The following is an 18,067-nucleotide window of genomic DNA, read 5'->3' as shown; positions in this document are numbered from 1 at the left end:
CTAATTCTCCCATGTAATGAATTGAAACACTTCCTCTTAAATTATTAGATCAAGTCCATAATAGCCATAATAGAGTGAATGGAATAGATAGCCTGTGGGGGAAAAAAATAATTTAAAGAGCTGAGGGGCCTGTTGTTATTTTTTGCTTTCTTGTGAGCTGAACAATGCAGATCCTAGAATAACATTATTCAGCCTCCCAGGGTGTACTGCCTCAGAAGTGTTGATCCATCCTGTGCAAAGGAGCCTAAAGTTAAGGAAAAGGGAAAATTGCTTGTTAGACTTGTTGGAAGCCTATAAGATTAAATGGGCAGAGCTGTGACAGTGCAGATATGAAATTAGCTATTGGACAGAAAACTGAGAGTCATGGTGAATGGTTGTTTTTTTTCAGACTGGTGTGAGGTAGACAGTGGTGATCCTAAGTGGTCTGAATTAGGACCGCGGCTATTTTTGATATACGTTAATATCCTGGACTTGACTATACAGGGCATGTTTGCAAAGTTTACAGCTAACACAAGCCTTGGAAATGTAGCAAACAATGAAGAGGATGGTAACAGAATTCAAGAGGACATAGACAAACTCATGAATTGGGCAGACGCGTGGCAGATGAAATTTAACACAGAAATATGAAATGATACATTTTGGTTGGAAAAAAGAGGAGAGGCAATACAAACTAAATTCTACAATTTTAAAAGGGTGGAAGAAAACAGAGACCTTGGAGTGTGTGTGCACAAATCTTTGAAGATGACAGGACAAATAGAAAAGGCTTTATTAATAAAGTATAAAGTACAGAAACAAGGAAGTTACACTAAACCTTTTTTAAACACTGGTTAAGCACAGCTGGAGCATTGTGTTCAATTCTGGGCACCATACTTTAAGAAGTATGTAAAAGCATTGGAGAGGGTACAGATGAGATTTACTAGAATGGCACAAAGGATGAGACACCAGAGAATCTTGTGTTGTTCTCCTTATAGCAGAGAAAATTGAGAAGATTTAACAGAGCTATTCAAAATCATGAATGGAAATGATAGAATATAGAAGGGTCGGTAGCCAGGGGACATATATTTAAGATGATTGCCTTTAAGGTGTTTGCCAAAAGAGCCAGAGGTGACATGAGGAAACATTTTTCTTGACACAGCAAGTTGTTGTGATCTGGAATGCACTGCCTGAAAAGGTTGTGAAACAGATTCAGTAGTAATTTAAAAAATGGATAAATAGTCGAAAAGGAAAATAAATTCCAGGACTATGGGGAAACAACGGGGAAGGGAGATGAATTGGATAGGTCTACTAAAAAACTTACACAGACATTTTGGGCCAAATGGCCTCCTTCAGTGCTGTATCATTCTATGATTCTGTGGTTTGCGCAGACTTCATAATATGAATTCTCTGACAAAATGTACCCAATCAGGAGCTTCTTTCTCTCCTTATCGTATGAGGGTAGGCAGCTTGCATTTAAGTAAGCAATGGGGTACTCAATGTTGCCCACCACCCTCCATATAAATGTATCTGTTTTGCTCCATCCATATCATACCTGTTCTACTTTGTTGTTGAAGTTGAAATATATAAAATGATTAATATTGAGATTATGGCCTTTGACAAGGAATGGCAGACTTATATATATATACCATAGAAAGGGAAAAGCACTCTTCTTGCCTCAGAAGACCCAGGAAGGCTGTCCTGAAATTTAAAGGGACAGATTTTCAATTTGTCCTACAGACTTTGTCAAGTACAGAGGTATGACTCTTAATATTTGGAGTTTGTTAATGGTCATAAATGATTTCCTACAATGCTACCTTTTAATGATACAGCATTGCATTGTGTTTATTCATGTTAAATAATTAAACAATGACTTGCTATATGTTCATGATATTACACACAAGTACACTTTCAGTCATTCTTAAAAATAATGGGCTGCATTTAATACTGCCCCACTGGCAGGTTAAAGGCGAAGGGCTGTTAAATCCAGCAAGCAGCCTGCCATCACCTTCCTGCCCATCCCTGCCCCCATCGCAATAATTCCAGTGGCACAACTGGCTCAGTCGGCCTGCCTGCCAGTGGGCCAGTTGAAGCCCTTAACTGGGCTGCTGGTGGGCAGGGCCCTTCTGATGGGCCCCTTCAAGGCAACCCCCTCCAGGTTGCCACCCCACTACCCTTGCCAGGGCCTGCTTGGTACCCAGAGAGATCCCCAACCATATTTAAATGATCCAGGGCTGCACACCCAAAGTGCCGACCTCTGATTAGCCAGCAGCTCTCTGAGGCGGGACTTCCTGTTCCTGAGGAGCAGAAATCCTACCTCCAAACTATTAACAGCCAATTAATCTGAGGGGTGGTGGTGGTGGTGGTTGTGGGGTGGGAGGAGGTTATGGTGGCAGGGAATCCAGCACCTCATATAGTTCAGCCCAATATTTCCAAACTATTATCATAAGTATATGTTAACCTTCAAAATTGCAAGAGAGCTGCCTTTAGTGAACTGGAATTTCAACTAGTTAAATAAAAATGAGATCCTGAAAATCTAATATTTTCCATTGATATAAATGGATTTATTGATTTCTTCTTTTAAAAATTGTGGGTCCCTTTCTCTTGAGCTGCATGTTAGGTGAAACATAAGTTTCAAGGCAGAAGTGTTGTGATATTTTAATTGATATTTAAATTAAATATTGTAATTATCGATGCCCAGGTCCTATGGGTTGACGTTAAATATAAAATCAGGTACAAGTAAATTGTTGAAAAAATATCAAGCAGTCGTCAGTGAAATTTCCATTTGATTTGTATTTTTCAAATCTAAGATGAGTGAAAGGATAAAAGAATGCTGTTGATTTAATTTAAATATCATTTGAAGTATGTATATATAAAATATGTGTGTGTGAAACATTTCACATCTCTCCATCCAGTTTACAAATACAATATACCAGCATTTGTTTAAAAACATGGAAAACACCTTCGCACAAGTGATAGTTCTTGATGCCTGTGATCTTGAAGCATTTCTTGTTATTAAAACATATATGTTTTACTCTCACCTTGTCTGATGGTACTCCTTGGAAAGATAAATGGTTCATTTATGTTGATGGAACAAGGCTGCCTTTCAGACTGTCATTGATTTTAAATTAAAAAGTAACTGCTGTGTTCTACATGAAGAGTGACAACAATAACAAACTAGTCCTTACTTAGTGTTATTTGTTGCAAGTATAGCATGTCTTTCTATGAGAAAATAAAAGAAGCCTGAGTACCTTAATCTCCGTGATCAATAGTGTAGATATCTCAATGCAGCATAACAGATAATCAATTCTTTGCAAAATTACTGAAGCAAAGCTCTCTGCTAAGCCTGTACCTTGGGTGCTCATGGGGTCTTCAGGTTCAATTGGAGGTCTATCTAAAAGATTCATTTCAATTTTTGCCCGTTTGTGCCTTAATGAATGCGATGCTGACAGTGAAGTATTAGTGGCCAATTGAAATCTCAGCAACTGTATTGTAATCCCTATAGATAATTAATCTCCAACATTTGCCTGTCAAAGCAGTGCTGCTTGATTTTATGTGGAGCTGGAAAGATTGCCAGTTTTGAAAATTAAAAAGCATTCCTTTTATATTATTCATTCTGGTAACAATTTATGATGCAGTTTGGCTGCTGAGTAGTTGTCCAAAAGCATAATTATGTTTTGATATAAACAAGATTGGTAGCTTTATTATGCAGCTACATCTTCATTGTGGGTGTTTTGATTCAGCGTTAAATCATACAGGCTTTGTGTTTGTATGGAGACAGGCAGTGGTGTTTTGTCCTAGTTAATAACTTTCTTTGATAATTACTTGCAGACAAACAAGCGTTCATTTTGGATCACTGTGTACAGGAGATATCAAACGTAGAAGAAAAGCAGCACCTCCCTCTGGACCATCGGCAGCAGGTACTGTACATAGGCAGAATAAAATCACCATATTGAAACTTGCTGGAGATGAACAAATAATACAACCATTTTGGAGGACTATTTCATACTAACCTTAAGAAATGTATTTGTGCTACCTTATAATCAAGAGTTTGCCATACTGTGGAAGAAGACAATCAATCTTGAAACTGATTTTACTTGCACCATAATTTGTGAGAATATTTGTCGTCATATATTCAGCATTATTCCTTTTGATGTTTTCCATCTGCCCTTTTTTTCTATCTATAGCAAAGAAAGCAGGCCAGAGACTTACCCAAATTTTAAAAACAATAAAGAGGTGTGTCTTGTTGGAATACAGTATGCTAAATAATTGTTTTGCCCTTAAACATACACATTTCCTTTGACTGCTGGGTTTTTGAAAGTACAGGAACTGATTGTTGAACACTGGCCATCTGGGCTTCGGCACAGTACAAAGTCCTTCATGAACTGAAAGAAATGCTATCACATCAATATGCAGCTGGTCACTTACTGCAAACACTGTATGAAGGTTAGTGTCCAATTATCATGCAGCAATGGCAATGCTTTCATTTTGTGCCAGTCAACAGTACCAGTTTTATTTGAAGGGAAAGGCAAACTGGAAGATTGACTCTTTGGAGATCAGAGGTTACTCTCCTCAGACACTTCTAGCATCCAAAGACAGACTTGAATGCAGAGGTACCTGGACTCTCACAACCATCAGAATCAATTTTTAGCATTTCATTGGCAACTTAAAGTAGCACTTCAGTTGTCTTGATGGATCAGAAGGCACCTTACTATACAACATCCCACCACCATTCTCCAAGATCATTGTGTGCTGCATGTTTTATAACTTTGTTATACAAAGAGGTTTGGCCACATGGGAGGATAAAACTAACCCAGAATCATTGTCATAGCAAGACACTCACTGACCAAGAAGATATAGCTGCAAAAATTCTGTAAGAAGAAGGTATGCCAAGTGTCTGTTTAGCTGAGTGCTTGAGCTGCTTGTTTAAGTAGCTGCTTTCTTTACGTATCTTATAACGTGGTTCCAAGATCTTCTGAAACACTGTCCTCTGCATTTTCTTATCTAATATCAGTGCTTATTTTTCACTGTGCTACTTACTTATTCTATATAATGCGAAATATTAGTTTTGCTAATTTATTACTTTACCTTGTGTCATATGTGAACAATGCGTGGGGTGACTGGATGATAGTGTAAAACACATATTATAGATTCAGGCAGATTCAATATATTGAAGTCACTGAAAATGAAAATTGGGAGAGATGCACAAAACCAGTTGAATCAATAACACCCATTCTGCACTATTACCCAAAGTCAAAATTGCCCCCCGTAAGTTGTGCTATGGTCCTTAATCTTAGTGATGGTATATAATTTGTGGCATCTAATCCCTAACCTGGGGCTTCTAAGTGATTGTTCCAGCAGTTTGCAGGCTTTTCATGGGGACCAGTTGAAATTCTGGTGGTCCTGTGCCTCCTTCTTGTAGGTTCTTGAGAGAGAAGCATAAAGGCATCGACATTTACAGCATGCAGGGAGTTTGCTGGTACTTTGCTAGAGTAAGCCAAATTCTCCTACTGCCAATAGCCTTCTCCCTTCCCCTGCTTCACATATTTAAACAATTAAAAGATACAGTAGTCTCTGTCTCAAACACTCTCCCTAGTACAACATTCCATACTCCACCAACCTCCTGGGTAACAAAATTTCTCCACACCTGTTCTCCTCAGTGATTACCCTATCTCCTTAGTTAGTTTTAAATTGATGACCCCCTTGTCACTGACTTTCCAGCCAGACCATTTATTCTGTCCTTATTGACCCTATCAAAATAGTTCATAATTTTGAATGCTTCTATTAGATTTCCCCATTACTTTCTCTGTTCCAATGAACTTTTCTCAGAAGTAAATCTCTCATCACAAGTATCATGTTGAGCCATTCTGTACGCTCTCCATGGTCCTGCAACTAACTCGATCATATCCAAGTGTTGTGGTTGGTTAACTTTACCCGTATTCTAGCATCTTAATTGATAATTGTGGAAGAATTATAGATGGGCTGAATGTGGTATGCTTGTACCACTAGACACTCTCAGCAGATCAACTGAATTGAATAAAATAACCCCGAAATAAAAACAGAAAATGCTGGAAAAACTCAGCAGGTCTGAAAGCATCTGTGGAGAGAGAAACAGAGTTAACATTTCGAGTCTGTATGACCCTTCTTCAAGTTTGAAGAAGGATCATAAGGACTCAAAACGTTAACTCTGTTTCTCTCTCTACAGATGCTGTCAGACCTGCTGAGTTTTTCCAGCATTTTCTGTTTTTATTTCAGATTTTCAGCATCCACAGTATTTTTATTTTACAATAACCCCAAATACTGAGGTCAGAAAAGAGAGCCTCTTATAAATGAAGCTCATGCTATCTATAAACTGAGGAACTTTGATTGGAGTTAAGATCTGCATAAAGGAAGCTCAGCTGACCCTTGAGTTGCCATTTTCTCTAAGGTAGATTGGACTGTAGATTATTATTTATTGATGACTGTACAAATGCAGCTAATGTACTCTTCCATACTTCTACCCTTGCAGCATATTTTGTGTGGAGTGAAATAAATTGGTAGGAGCTGCAGGGGCATTAGTAAAGGGTGCCAGTCCATGTCTATAGCTGCCTCATGTAGAGGCAGTGGATGGGGCATAATGGAAGCAGACTTTGGGCCACTCTCTGGAGAGATTGCAATATCTGTGCAGACTCCTTGCAGCCCATTAGTGATGGACAGGCTCAAAGGCGCTATTAGTCAGTGTCATTACAGACTTACTACTGCCAACAAGGTCTTCAAAGCCCGCTGCAATTGTGGTGGTTAGGCTGACTACCACATCCCCCATCTCGGCCCCTTCCCAAGGCTTCTGTTAAATGAGCAGTAACTGCCAGCCCAGCTTATCCCTAGGAGATATTCCTATTGCTTGGTACCATAGAAATTTCCTAGTCTGTCACAGTCATGGGAAGTTGCCTGCAATGTGTTACAGGTGAGGGTAGTGGGCTCTTCCCATTCAAACACAGAAACCATCACCAACCTGTGCATTATATCAATGTTCCCTAATTGTAGCTGTTTTGAAGATTGGGTGTTTGAGGCCTGGGTTCTGAACCTCCTCAGCTGAGGTTCGTTCTCCTCCTTACTAGAGCTCAGATGCCTCATTCAGTGGCAGCTATCCTGAGTCAACCAATTTCCCCTGCTGGATTTCTATTCTGGCACTTGCACAGATAAAATGCCATGATGGTATTGCTAATGAAATGACAGCAGTTGTGTATCTTGGAATGCCCAAATGATGCATGTTATGATAATGAGAGTAGTGGGTGCATTGTGGCAGGCCATGAGTTTACAAAGCGATAGTTAATCTGGGGTTTCAGTGATTTGAAATTTTACATTTTGCAGTAATGAGTTTCCATGAGAGCCAAATGCTGGTAGAGAAGGAAAATAACAGATAAGGAAATGAGTGAAGGAAATATGAGTGGTAGCAGGTGTGTTTGACACAAGTACCTAGACTTGCTTACCTACCCTTGTAAGATTATTGAACCCCTGTATTGTATGGCAGTGGTGGAGGATAGGTTGCATGTCTGCCTCTGCACTTGCTTCCATGGATGCACCTGAAAGTCTGGTGGCTTTTCCAGTTACTGCACTTTCAGATAACATGGGGATGGAATCATTTTTGAACAGTAAAATCAAGTGGGATGTAGAATGGGCTGCTGATTCACTAACTCCTATTTAGAGCTACCATTCCATTTTACCCTATATGGCTACCATTGCTTGTTTCCATGTCCATTTAAGTTGCCACATTTTTCTAACACTACAACTTTGAATTTCTCTCACTCCCAACTGTGGTAAACATATCAGAAGTAGTATTACCTTTCCAAACCTACAATCCTTACCAAATGACAGCCACAAGAAGAAATCCAGCCATTCTCATACAGGTTCTATTTTATACGTAACAACAATAAATCCTGAAATGCTTTCTTATGCAATTTAAGCCATTTAACTGCTACTCAGTTGCCTAACCAGTGCCAAAACATTATTGGCCAGCCGGATGTGCAGGCAGAAACTTGTAAAATTTGCACATGCTTCTTAAAACAACAAATCACTGGAGATAACTCTCAAAGAAATAGCAATAATTTGCATTTATATAGCACCTTTAATGTAATAGAAAGTCATTAAGGTGCTTCACAGGAGAGTTATCAAATAAAATTTAACATCGGGCCACATAAGGAAGTATTAGGACAGGTGACCGAAAACCTGGTCTAAAAGGCTTTAAGGAGACTTAAAGGATGAGAGAAAGGTAGAGAGTAAGAGTTGTTTAGGAAGGGAATTTCTGAGCTTAGGGCTTACAGAATTCAAGCCATGGCTGCTAATGGAGAGGCAAAGAAATCAGGTTTTAGAAGTGCATCATCACCCTGACTAGCACAGCAAGAGAAATTTCCAGACTTGTGTTTCATTTCATTCGCAAATATAGTGAGAACATAAAAAATAAGTAATATTTTTCCTTAAAATGATTATACATTTCAGCTTATGCAGAAAAAACCCAGCAGAATAAAGTTAATTTTTAGCCATCTGAAAAATAATGCAAATATTTGATTTATACTATTTGTTTCACTGGTGATATTCAATACACTTCCCTCTTTGTATTGAACAACAAAATTAATATTGATAGACCCAAATATTGATTTCTGAACTTACAGCTAGTTTTCAGCTCTGAATCAAAGTCAGTGTCACAGTTTGAAATTACTAGTTAAGTAATGAATAGCTCTCTTTACATCTGTTACCTTAATAAATTATTTTAAAAGATTTTATGCAGTTTGTGTTGGCCATTTGTTTGAGTAATGAAATCATCCCAGTTGAAATGACTGTTGTACCAAAAATTGATACAGAATTATGTTTTGTTTCAGCTATCTTAGTAATATGAACTATTAATTATGCATCGTAGATCTAGCAAAAAAGTCATAATGCAAAATTGTTTTACATGTATTTGCAGTCTGTTTTTAAAAATTAGATTACAACATGTAATATGTTGTATTATAAATATTATATATACACAGCTCCTAGTTAATCTGGAGTTCTATATGTACTTGTAAAATATTTTGTTTCATCTCACCAAACTAATTGATTTAGCTGAGTGCACGATTCAGAATTTCGAAAAATATTGAAAACACCCCTTATATCCATAAAATCCGTACCACATCCTAAACAATATCTCTGACTTTAAGCACTGAAACACCTTGTATCCCCACAGTATGGCTTCCCATCCAACATCAATACAGCCACTTTAGGATCCAAATTACTAAACAAACTGCCAATTAGGCCTGCAGTCAGTTGGATAGATTAGTGGCTATTGAGGCTGATACAAGATTTTCATCTCTTGAACCAATTACGCAAGTGAATTACCATCCACTGTATGCCTTGGAAGATTTGAAGGAAAAGAGGGCCGGACTGTGACAGTTGTAAACGAGATGTAAGGCTAAAAGTGGATTGTAAGTATTTTCCAGGATGAGATCCTTCCAGAAATAATTATAAAGAATTTATGTTACGAAGACTATTATTTCTACAGAATTCTTCATAAAACAATTTTGTTTCTTTAACCCTTAAGAGCATGAATGCAGAACTACATGTCCAGTTACTTCATTCTCATTGAGTGGACGGTATTTAATGGAGGCGACAGTGACCTTGCCCAATGAGTGGAGAACTGGCAAGGGGCCCATGTCACTTCTTTTAGGGAAGCCCATTGTATTAAGTGTCAATCAGGCACTTAACTGGACAGCGACAGGCTTTCCCCAGGATCAATGACCCTGGGGGTGGAAGTCCCGCATGCTGAGAGCTGCTGGCTAATCAGGGGCTGGCAGCTCTATTGAATGGCAATGCTACCAGTGAAACAGTGACTGCTGCTGGTACAATACCCACCTGAGGCCTAATGTCATTGCTAGTTTCCAGGCTACAGGTGAGGGATGGTGATCACAGGGGAGGGGAGGTTGGCAGTAAGGACAGGAGGGTGGCTAAGCACCCCCCTGGATGTTGGGTCTCTCAGTTAGGCCCCGAATGCCTTTGAACGATGGACTTCCACCGCCTCCCCCTGCCCCGACCCCCCATACCCCAGGAACCTGCAAGCCAAGCCACCCCACACAGCGATCTCTGCCACTGCTGGGGTAATGCCAGCAAAGGCAGAATGAGGCCCTTAACTGGGCATCAATTGCCCAATTAAGGGCCTCATTTGGCTACAGGGTGGGCATCCCACCACAGATTTATTCGGGGTGGAAGCAGGAATGCAGCAGGGACCCTCCTGCCATGACCCACCTGATTAAATGGCCCCCCCATCACCAAACATGGCAGAGGGCATCAAATTCCACCGAGTGTGTTTAAAGGCGACTATTACTAAGGATTTTTGTCAATGTGGAATGCTTACGTTTAATGCTTGTCTCAGCCTTTATTTTTTGGAAGAAAACAGCGCTAGCTGTGCAAAATAACATTTTTGCTGAATAGCTGCTCCACCTCATCAAAGACGTTTGTAAGTCAGAACTGTGGAATTCACATTTAATTCAAATTCTACAAGTGATTTGGCAACTAAAAAAATTACTTTCTAAACTATTTCTCTGTCAATACCAATTTAAGAAACATACAGTAGCTAAGTCCAGGGGAGGCAGTGGCGTAGTGGTGTTGTCACTGGACTGGTAATCCAGACACCCTGGGTAATGCTCTGGGACCCGGAGTCAAGTCCCACCAAGGCAGATGGTAGAATTTGAATTAAATAAATATCTGGAATTAAAAATCTAATGATGACCATGAAACCATTGTCGATTGTTGTTAAAAACACATCCGGTTCACTAATGTCCTTTAGGGAAGGAAATCTGCTGTCCTTACCTGGTCTGGCTGACATGTGACTCCAGACCCACAGCAATGTGGTTGACTCTTACAAACGCTCCCTGAACAAGGCCATCGACATACACATCCCACAAAATAAAAGAGAATATCGTGTGGAAAAATAAAATAATAAGCAAATTCTATTGTTCAAAATGAATTAAAGCAAAACTATTTATGTCACCCATCCCAATATCTGCTTCTTTGGCACAGTGTAAATTTTTGTCTGAATAGGTTCATTTGGAAGCTAAAGGTTATCAACGTGAAAAAACAGGACTTTTTCATTGTTTTAGGGGATGTGGGCTTCGCTGGCTAGGCCATCCCTAATTGCCCATGGTGGTGAACTGCTTTCTTGAACTGCTGTAATCCCTGTGGTGTAGGTACACCATGGTGTTGTTAGGGAGGGAGATCCAGGATTTTGACCCAGTGAAGGAACGATGATATATTTCCAAGTCAGGGTGGTGGGTTGTTGGAGGGGAACTTCCAGGTGGTGGTGTTCCCATATATCTGCTGCCCTTGTCCTTCTAGATGGTAGTGGTCATGGGTTTGGAAGGTGCGGACTAAGGAGCCTTGTTGAGTTACTGGAGTGCATGTTATAGATGGTACACATTGCTGCCACTGTTTGTCGGTGGTGGAGGGAGTGAATGTTTGTGAATGGGGTGCCAATCAAACGGACTGCATTGCCCTAGATGGTGTCAAGCTTCTTAAGTGTTGTTGGAGCTGCACTCCATTCAGCCAAGTGGAGAATATTCCATCATACTCCTGACTTGTGCCTTGGAAATGATGGACAGGCTTTGGGGAATCTGGAGGTGAGCTACTCGCCACAGGATTCCTAGCCTCTGTCCTGCTCTCGTAGCCACTGTATTTATATGGCTAGTCCAGTTCAGTTTCTGGTCAATGGTAACCCCCCCCAGGACGTTGATAGTGGGGGATTCAGTGATGGTAATGCCATTGAATGTCATGGGGCAATGGTTAGATTCTCTCTTCTCGGAGATGGTCATTGCTTGGCACTTGTGTGGCACGAATGTTACTTGCCACTTGTCAGCCCAAGCATAGATCTCTTCCAGGCCTTGCAGCATTTGGACATAGACTGCTTCAGTATCTGAGGAGTCACAAATGGTGCTGAACATTGTACAATCATCAGTGAACACCCCCACTTCTGACGTTATGATGGAAGGAAGGTCATTGATGAAGCAGCTGAAGATACTAGTTCCCTGAGGAACTCCTGCAGTGATGTCCTGGAACTGAGATGATTGACCTCCAATAACCACAACCATCTTCCTTTGTGATAGGTATGAATCCAAACAGCAGAGCATTTTCCCTTTGATTCCCATGGACTTCAGTTTTGTTAGGACTCCTTGATGCCACGCTTGGTCAAATGCTACCTTGATGTCTAGGGCAGTCACTCTCAACTCACCTTGGGAGTTTAGCTCTTTTTTCCATGTTTGAACCAAGCCTGTAATGAGATCAGGAGTTGAGTTGCCCAGGCGGAACCCAAACTGGGCGTCACTGAATAGGTTATTGCTAAGCAAGTGCCACTTGATAGCAATGTTGATGACCCCTTCTATTACTTTACTGATGACCGAGAGTAGACTGATGGGGCGGTAATTGATCAAGTTGGATTTGTCTGGCTTTTTGTGTGCAGGACATACCTGGGAAATTTTCTACATTGCCAGGTAGATGCCAGTGTTGTAGCTGTACTGGAACAGCTTGGCTAGGGGCATGGCAAGTTCTGGAGCACAAATCAGCGCTAGTGCCAGAATATTGTCAGGGCCCATAACCTTTGCAGTATCCAGTGCCTTCAGCCATTTCTTGATATCACGTGGAGTGAATCAAATTGGCTGAAGACTGCAACTGTGATGCTGGGGACCTCAGGAGGAGGCCAAGATGGATCATTCATTCGGCACCTCTGGCTGGATTGTTGCGAATGCTTCAGCCTTATCTTTTGCACTGCTATGCTGGGTTCCTCCGTCATTGAGGATGGGGATATTTTTGGAGCCTCCTCTTCCAGTGTGTTATTTAATTGTCCACCACTGTTCACAATTGGATGTGGCAGGATTGCAAAGCTGAGATCTCATCCGTTGGTTGTGGAATCACTTAGCTGTGTCTATTACTTGCTGCTCATGCTGCTTGGCAGACAAGTAGTCCTGTGCCATAGCTTCACCAGGGTGACACCTCATTTTTAGGTATGCCTGGTGCTGCTCCTGGCATGCCCTTCTACACTCTTCATTGAACCAGGGTTGAACCCCTAGTTTGATGGTAATGGTAGAGTGGGGGATATGCAGGGCCATGAGGTTACAGATTGTGACTGAGTACAATTCTGCTGCTGCTGATGGCCCGCAGTGCCTCAGTCTTGAGTTTCTAGATCTGTTCAAAATCTATCCCATTTAGCACAGTGGTAGTGCCACACAACATGATGGAGGGTATTCTAAAAGTGAAGAAGGGACTTCATCTCCACAAGGACTGTGCAGTGGTCACTGCTGCCGATCGTGTCATGGACAGATGCATCTGCAGCAGGCAGGTTGGTGAGGATGAGGTCAAGTATGTTTTCCCTCTTGCTGGTTCTCTCATCACCTCCTGCAGACCCACTCTAGGCAGCTATGTCCTTTAGGTCTGTAGTGGTGCTATCGGGCCATTCTTGGAGTCATTGAAGTCCCCCAACCAGAGTAAATCCTGCACCCTTGACACACTTAGTGCTTCCTGCAAATGGTGTTCAACATGGAGGAGTACTGATTCATTAGCTGAGGGGGGGGACGGTACATTCTAATCAACAGGAGGTTTCCTTGCCCATGCATGACCTGATGCCATGAGACTTCACGGGAGCCAGAGTCGATGTTGAGGACATCAGTGGCATTACCATTGCTGAATCCCCCACTATCAACATCTTGGGGGTTACCATTAACCAGGAACTGAACTGGACCAGCCATATAAATATTGTGGCTACAAGACCAGGTCAGAGGCTAGGAATCGTGCAACGAGTAACCCACCTTCTGACTCCCCAAAGCCTATCCACCATCTACAAAGCACAAGTCAGGAGTGTGATGGAATCCTCTCCACTCTCCCAGATGAGTGCAGCTCCAACATCACTCAGGAAGCTCGACACCATCCAGGACAATGCAGCCTGCTTGATTAGCATCCTATCCACAAACATTCACTCCCTTCACCACTGATGCACAGTGGCAACAGCGTGCACCATCTACAAGATGCACTGCCGGAACTCACCACTGCTCCTTAAACGGCACCTTCCAATCCCACAAACACTACTACCTAGAAGGACAAGGGCAACAGATACATGGGAACACCGCCACCTGCAAGTTCCCCTCCCAAGCCACTCACCATTCTGACTTGGAACTATATCGTCGTTCCTTCATTGTCGCTAGGTCAAAATTCCGGAAATCACTCCCTAACAGCACTGTGGATGTACCTACACCACCTGGACTCCAGTGATTCAAGAAGGCAGCTCACCACCACCACCTCAAGGGCAATTGGGAATGGACAATTAATGCTGGACTAGCCAGCGATGCCCACAACCTATAAATGAATAAAAATAAAATAACTCCTTATTAGATCCTTTGAATTAGATCTTTCCACCTGGATCTGGAAACACTCTAAGTCAAATTGGGATTTGTATGGCACAGAAAAATGGTATCATGTATTGTGAGACTAATCCATTACATCAGATAATAGAGCCTATGTCATCTCAGACGTCAGTCTCAGCTCAGTGGTAGCACCATTGCCAGTGAGTCAGAATTGAGTTCTGCGCTGTTATAAATCCAGTCATTCGGATGAGATGTTAAACCAAGACTCCACCAGACTTCTCAGGTGGATGTAAATGATCCTATGACATTGTTCAAAGAAATGCCAAGGCAGGTGGTGGTGGATCTCCTCGTATACTGAACAATTATACCCTCAGACAACAATAAAAAGCATTATCTGGTCATTTATCTCTGCCATTTGAGACCCAAATAATGATATTTTCTATAGCCTGAATTTTACACGCTCCTGCCGATGGGTTTGTCGGCAGAGCGTGAGCATCAAATTCCTCAATGAGCTTACCACTGGGTTCCCACCCGCCCCCAACTTCTCTGCAATCTTACACTGGTGCAATTGAGGCCTTGGACGGCCACCTGCCCTTGACCCATTGAGGCCCTTAAGCAGCCAATTATTGACCACTTGCCATTTCCAGCCCAGCTTTAGTTCTTAGGCTGGCGGGAAGAGTTCCCAGTTATGGGGGAAGCCTGAAAATAATCAGGATCAGGCCTCAGGTGGGAACAGGTTGTGGGGCGGGGGGCACCTCCATCAGAAGTCCCCTTTCAATTTTGGGCATCCCTCCTTAAAGTCCAGTGACCACAGGACCTCCGTCCCTCCCACCCCACCCCAGGCCTCTCCCCCCCGACAATCCAGTCCCCCACTGTTTGCCCCCACAAGGCCTCCCCTACCCTCCCCGTCCTGAGACCCTCAAAATTTACCTCTTCCTGGAGTCCTAGGACTTAGACTCTGGGGACTATATGCAGCCTCAGTCCTGTCCACTGCACCTTCTGGTGCTGCAGGGACTATAGCGCTGCCGGCCCATCAAGGAGGGACTGACTTCAAAGTGAGGGCGAAAGTCCCGCCTGCAGCCAATTAACACTTGTTGGAGCATAAAATCACTGTGGGCCATACAAAATTGGCGGGGATGTATTTCCTGCCAACTCTTCGGATGGCGGGAAGGGAAACCCTGCCATCCAAAAAATCCTGGCCTATGTCTATAATTAAATCCTTAATTAATAAGGCTATTACTCCAACTTTATTTGCATCTCTATGTTTACAACCAAGAATATTTAGAATCATGCCCTGGTTGAAACCAACATTCATTCAGATTTATGACATTGTGCTGCTTCATTCTGATAAATGCCTGTAACTCCCAGCTTTATTTTAGATGCTTTGTGCATTGACATTTGAACACGGCAACCAGATCCAGTTATATTTCTCAGCACAATTTTTCTTTCTGTTTTCTTATTCTGTTCTTCTTCATTACCACATTCCTATTTTCCCTTAGATATGCACCTCCATAAATCTTCCTGAGCCTTTTTCAAACTACTTTTCTTCTTCCTTGTACTTACTATTAACTCTCCTTTATAAGTTTATATCCTCCCCTACTACTCTATGTACCTTCTTTCCAAGGACCTTCATATCACTTTAGTATAGATGAAGTCCATTCATCTATAGAAATTATCCCCCTTCCCCAGAACTTGTCCCAAAGTCTGAAGGATCTGAAATGCTATTTTCTGCACCATATTTTGAGCCATACGTTGATGTATCTGGTCTGTACATTGATGTATCTGGTCTGTAGCTCTGCAACTTGCCCAGTAGATGTCAGTGGAAGTAGTTCTGAGATGACTATCCTCAATACCTTGTACTCCAAACGAGAACATAATTGCTTAATCTGTCTCTGCTAAACCGCCATCCTTGTCTTTCCTATGTCACTGGTTCCTATATGAACTATGACTTCCAGCCAATTGTTCTCCCTTTTCAGAAGTTATTCTATACCTGTTCTGTTTCTCTCCCTACCCAAGCATCTGGGAGACGACATAACATTCAGCACTTCCAGCCACAGCAGCAAAATAAAGGTGCAGTATTCACGGTCAGCAATGAAACCATGGTGCTCACCACTGACCTCAAAGAAAGCTGCCCGCAAAGATCTGGTGATATTTGTGGCATGGATTTTCCCTTTCCAGGCTTTGGTTTGAATCCACAAGTCAAGGGGATCTCAGAGTCTAGCTGCAGTGACAAGATCAAGCACAGTAAGCAGGCAATCACATTGAAGTATTCTCACAGGCAAGCAAACCAGAAAGTAAAATGCACTGATTATCTTTCACTTTCAACTAAATTTTACAAAGAGAAAAAAAATGATTGAGGCATACACATAGAATTAAAATAGAAGCTATAATATCAGAAACAAACTTCTAAAAAAAAATTTAAATACATTTTTATCATAATGGAGAAAGTTAATATTCTTTAAATATAAAATTAGTTTTTCAGGCCCTTTGAAGCTATTCAGCAGTAATTGTGAACTTAGTATGCTGTTAAAAACCCAGTTACACCTCATTCAACAAGGTGTAACTTTTCAAAGGTGTTTACAGTGAGACTAAAAGGTTAGTTCAGTGATTTCTAATTGACTGCAGCCTACAGGGACTCGGGTCAGTTCGGTGCAGGGATCATTCGAGCACTATGTAAGTTCCTGTGGGAGGTATCCCTTTCAGTGATGGACAATGGAGAACAAGTTAAATTGTACATTTTTGATATTCTTGAGCTGGTGGTTTCCTGTGATACACACTATCCGATTCCCTCAGCAACCTTAATTACATTTCTCAGTTTTGCCAAAGATTTTGTTGCACAATAAATTGGCTTTCCAAACTTGTTGAAGAACAGCTGCACTGCATTAAGAAAACCAGCAATACTCAATATCAGCCACGTTTTACAAATGCCACTTAATGAATTAGGACATCTTCCTTTAAAGGACTTGGAAGGATATAGGACAGGCCAGTAATCGGGCATGGGGATCACAATGCATAATTAACCCACACCCTTTCATAGCAGCATCAATACAAACTTGGTGCTGCCTACTAACTTAAATGATAGTGATGTGCAGCCCACTGCTAAGCAAATTGCTGAGTGGCTGCAAGTCTCAGCACCGGCCCCAAGTTTGTGCAAGGCTAGGACCACTTAAAACTAGTCTTCCCTACTTAAAAGCAGCCTACATGTCTTAAAAGGGAAATAGTTGCACATTTTGCTAGAGCAGCTGCAGAACTGATTGAAGATGAGTCTCTAAGTAGAAGAGAAGTGGAAGTGGCCTGAGAGGGTGTCCCTAGATTCTCCAATGCACCACTAGAGGTCTCGGTGCAGAAGGCGAATTGGAGGAGAAAGATCCTTTTCCGTCTGGAGCGAAAAGGACCTCCAAACAGACATTATGAAGGTAGTGAGAGCAGATAGCCATTGTGGTCAATGACAGCAGTTCAGCTCCGAGGATCTGGATGCAGTGCCACAAAATGTTCAATTACCTCACTAGAGTGGTCAAGGATAGTAAATGCACCTTCATATGCCATAGCCTTACAAATTAACCATTAGCTTCACACACTACTCCATTCATGACCTCCTCTTCACTCACATTTACATCTCCCAGCATGCACACACTATCAGCTATTCAACTGGCAGACACGTAACCCGAAAAAAGTCTGCACCATATTCACTGTCACACTTCCCTGTCTCTTGGAGGATGAGGTGACCCATGATCAGAGGT

The 18,067-nt window shown here is 41.7% G+C and overlaps 1 protein-coding gene across 5 annotated transcripts in view; it reads left to right on the top strand.

Annotated features, from left to right (window-relative positions):
• The window catches only part of LOC121290006 (G patch domain-containing protein 2-like), a 287,430-nt gene that overhangs the window by 253,585 nt on the left and 15,778 nt on the right, over window positions 1–18,067 (top strand). For all 5 annotated transcript variants that reach the window (XM_041210147.1, XM_041210129.1, XM_041210139.1 and 2 more), the window contains one exon: window positions 3,805–3,893. In XM_041210147.1, the coding sequence (XP_041066081.1) occupies window positions 3,805–3,893 (89 nt within the window). The remainder of the gene's footprint in view (window positions 1–3,804; window positions 3,894–18,067) is intronic.

Source organism: Carcharodon carcharias, chromosome 2, assembly GCF_017639515.1.
Source record: "Carcharodon carcharias isolate sCarCar2 chromosome 2, sCarCar2.pri, whole genome shotgun sequence".
Taxonomy (NCBI): domain Eukaryota; kingdom Metazoa; phylum Chordata; class Chondrichthyes; order Lamniformes; family Lamnidae; genus Carcharodon; species Carcharodon carcharias.
Note: the sequence above shows the minus strand (reverse complement) of the source record. Positions and strands in the feature narration are given on the sequence as shown.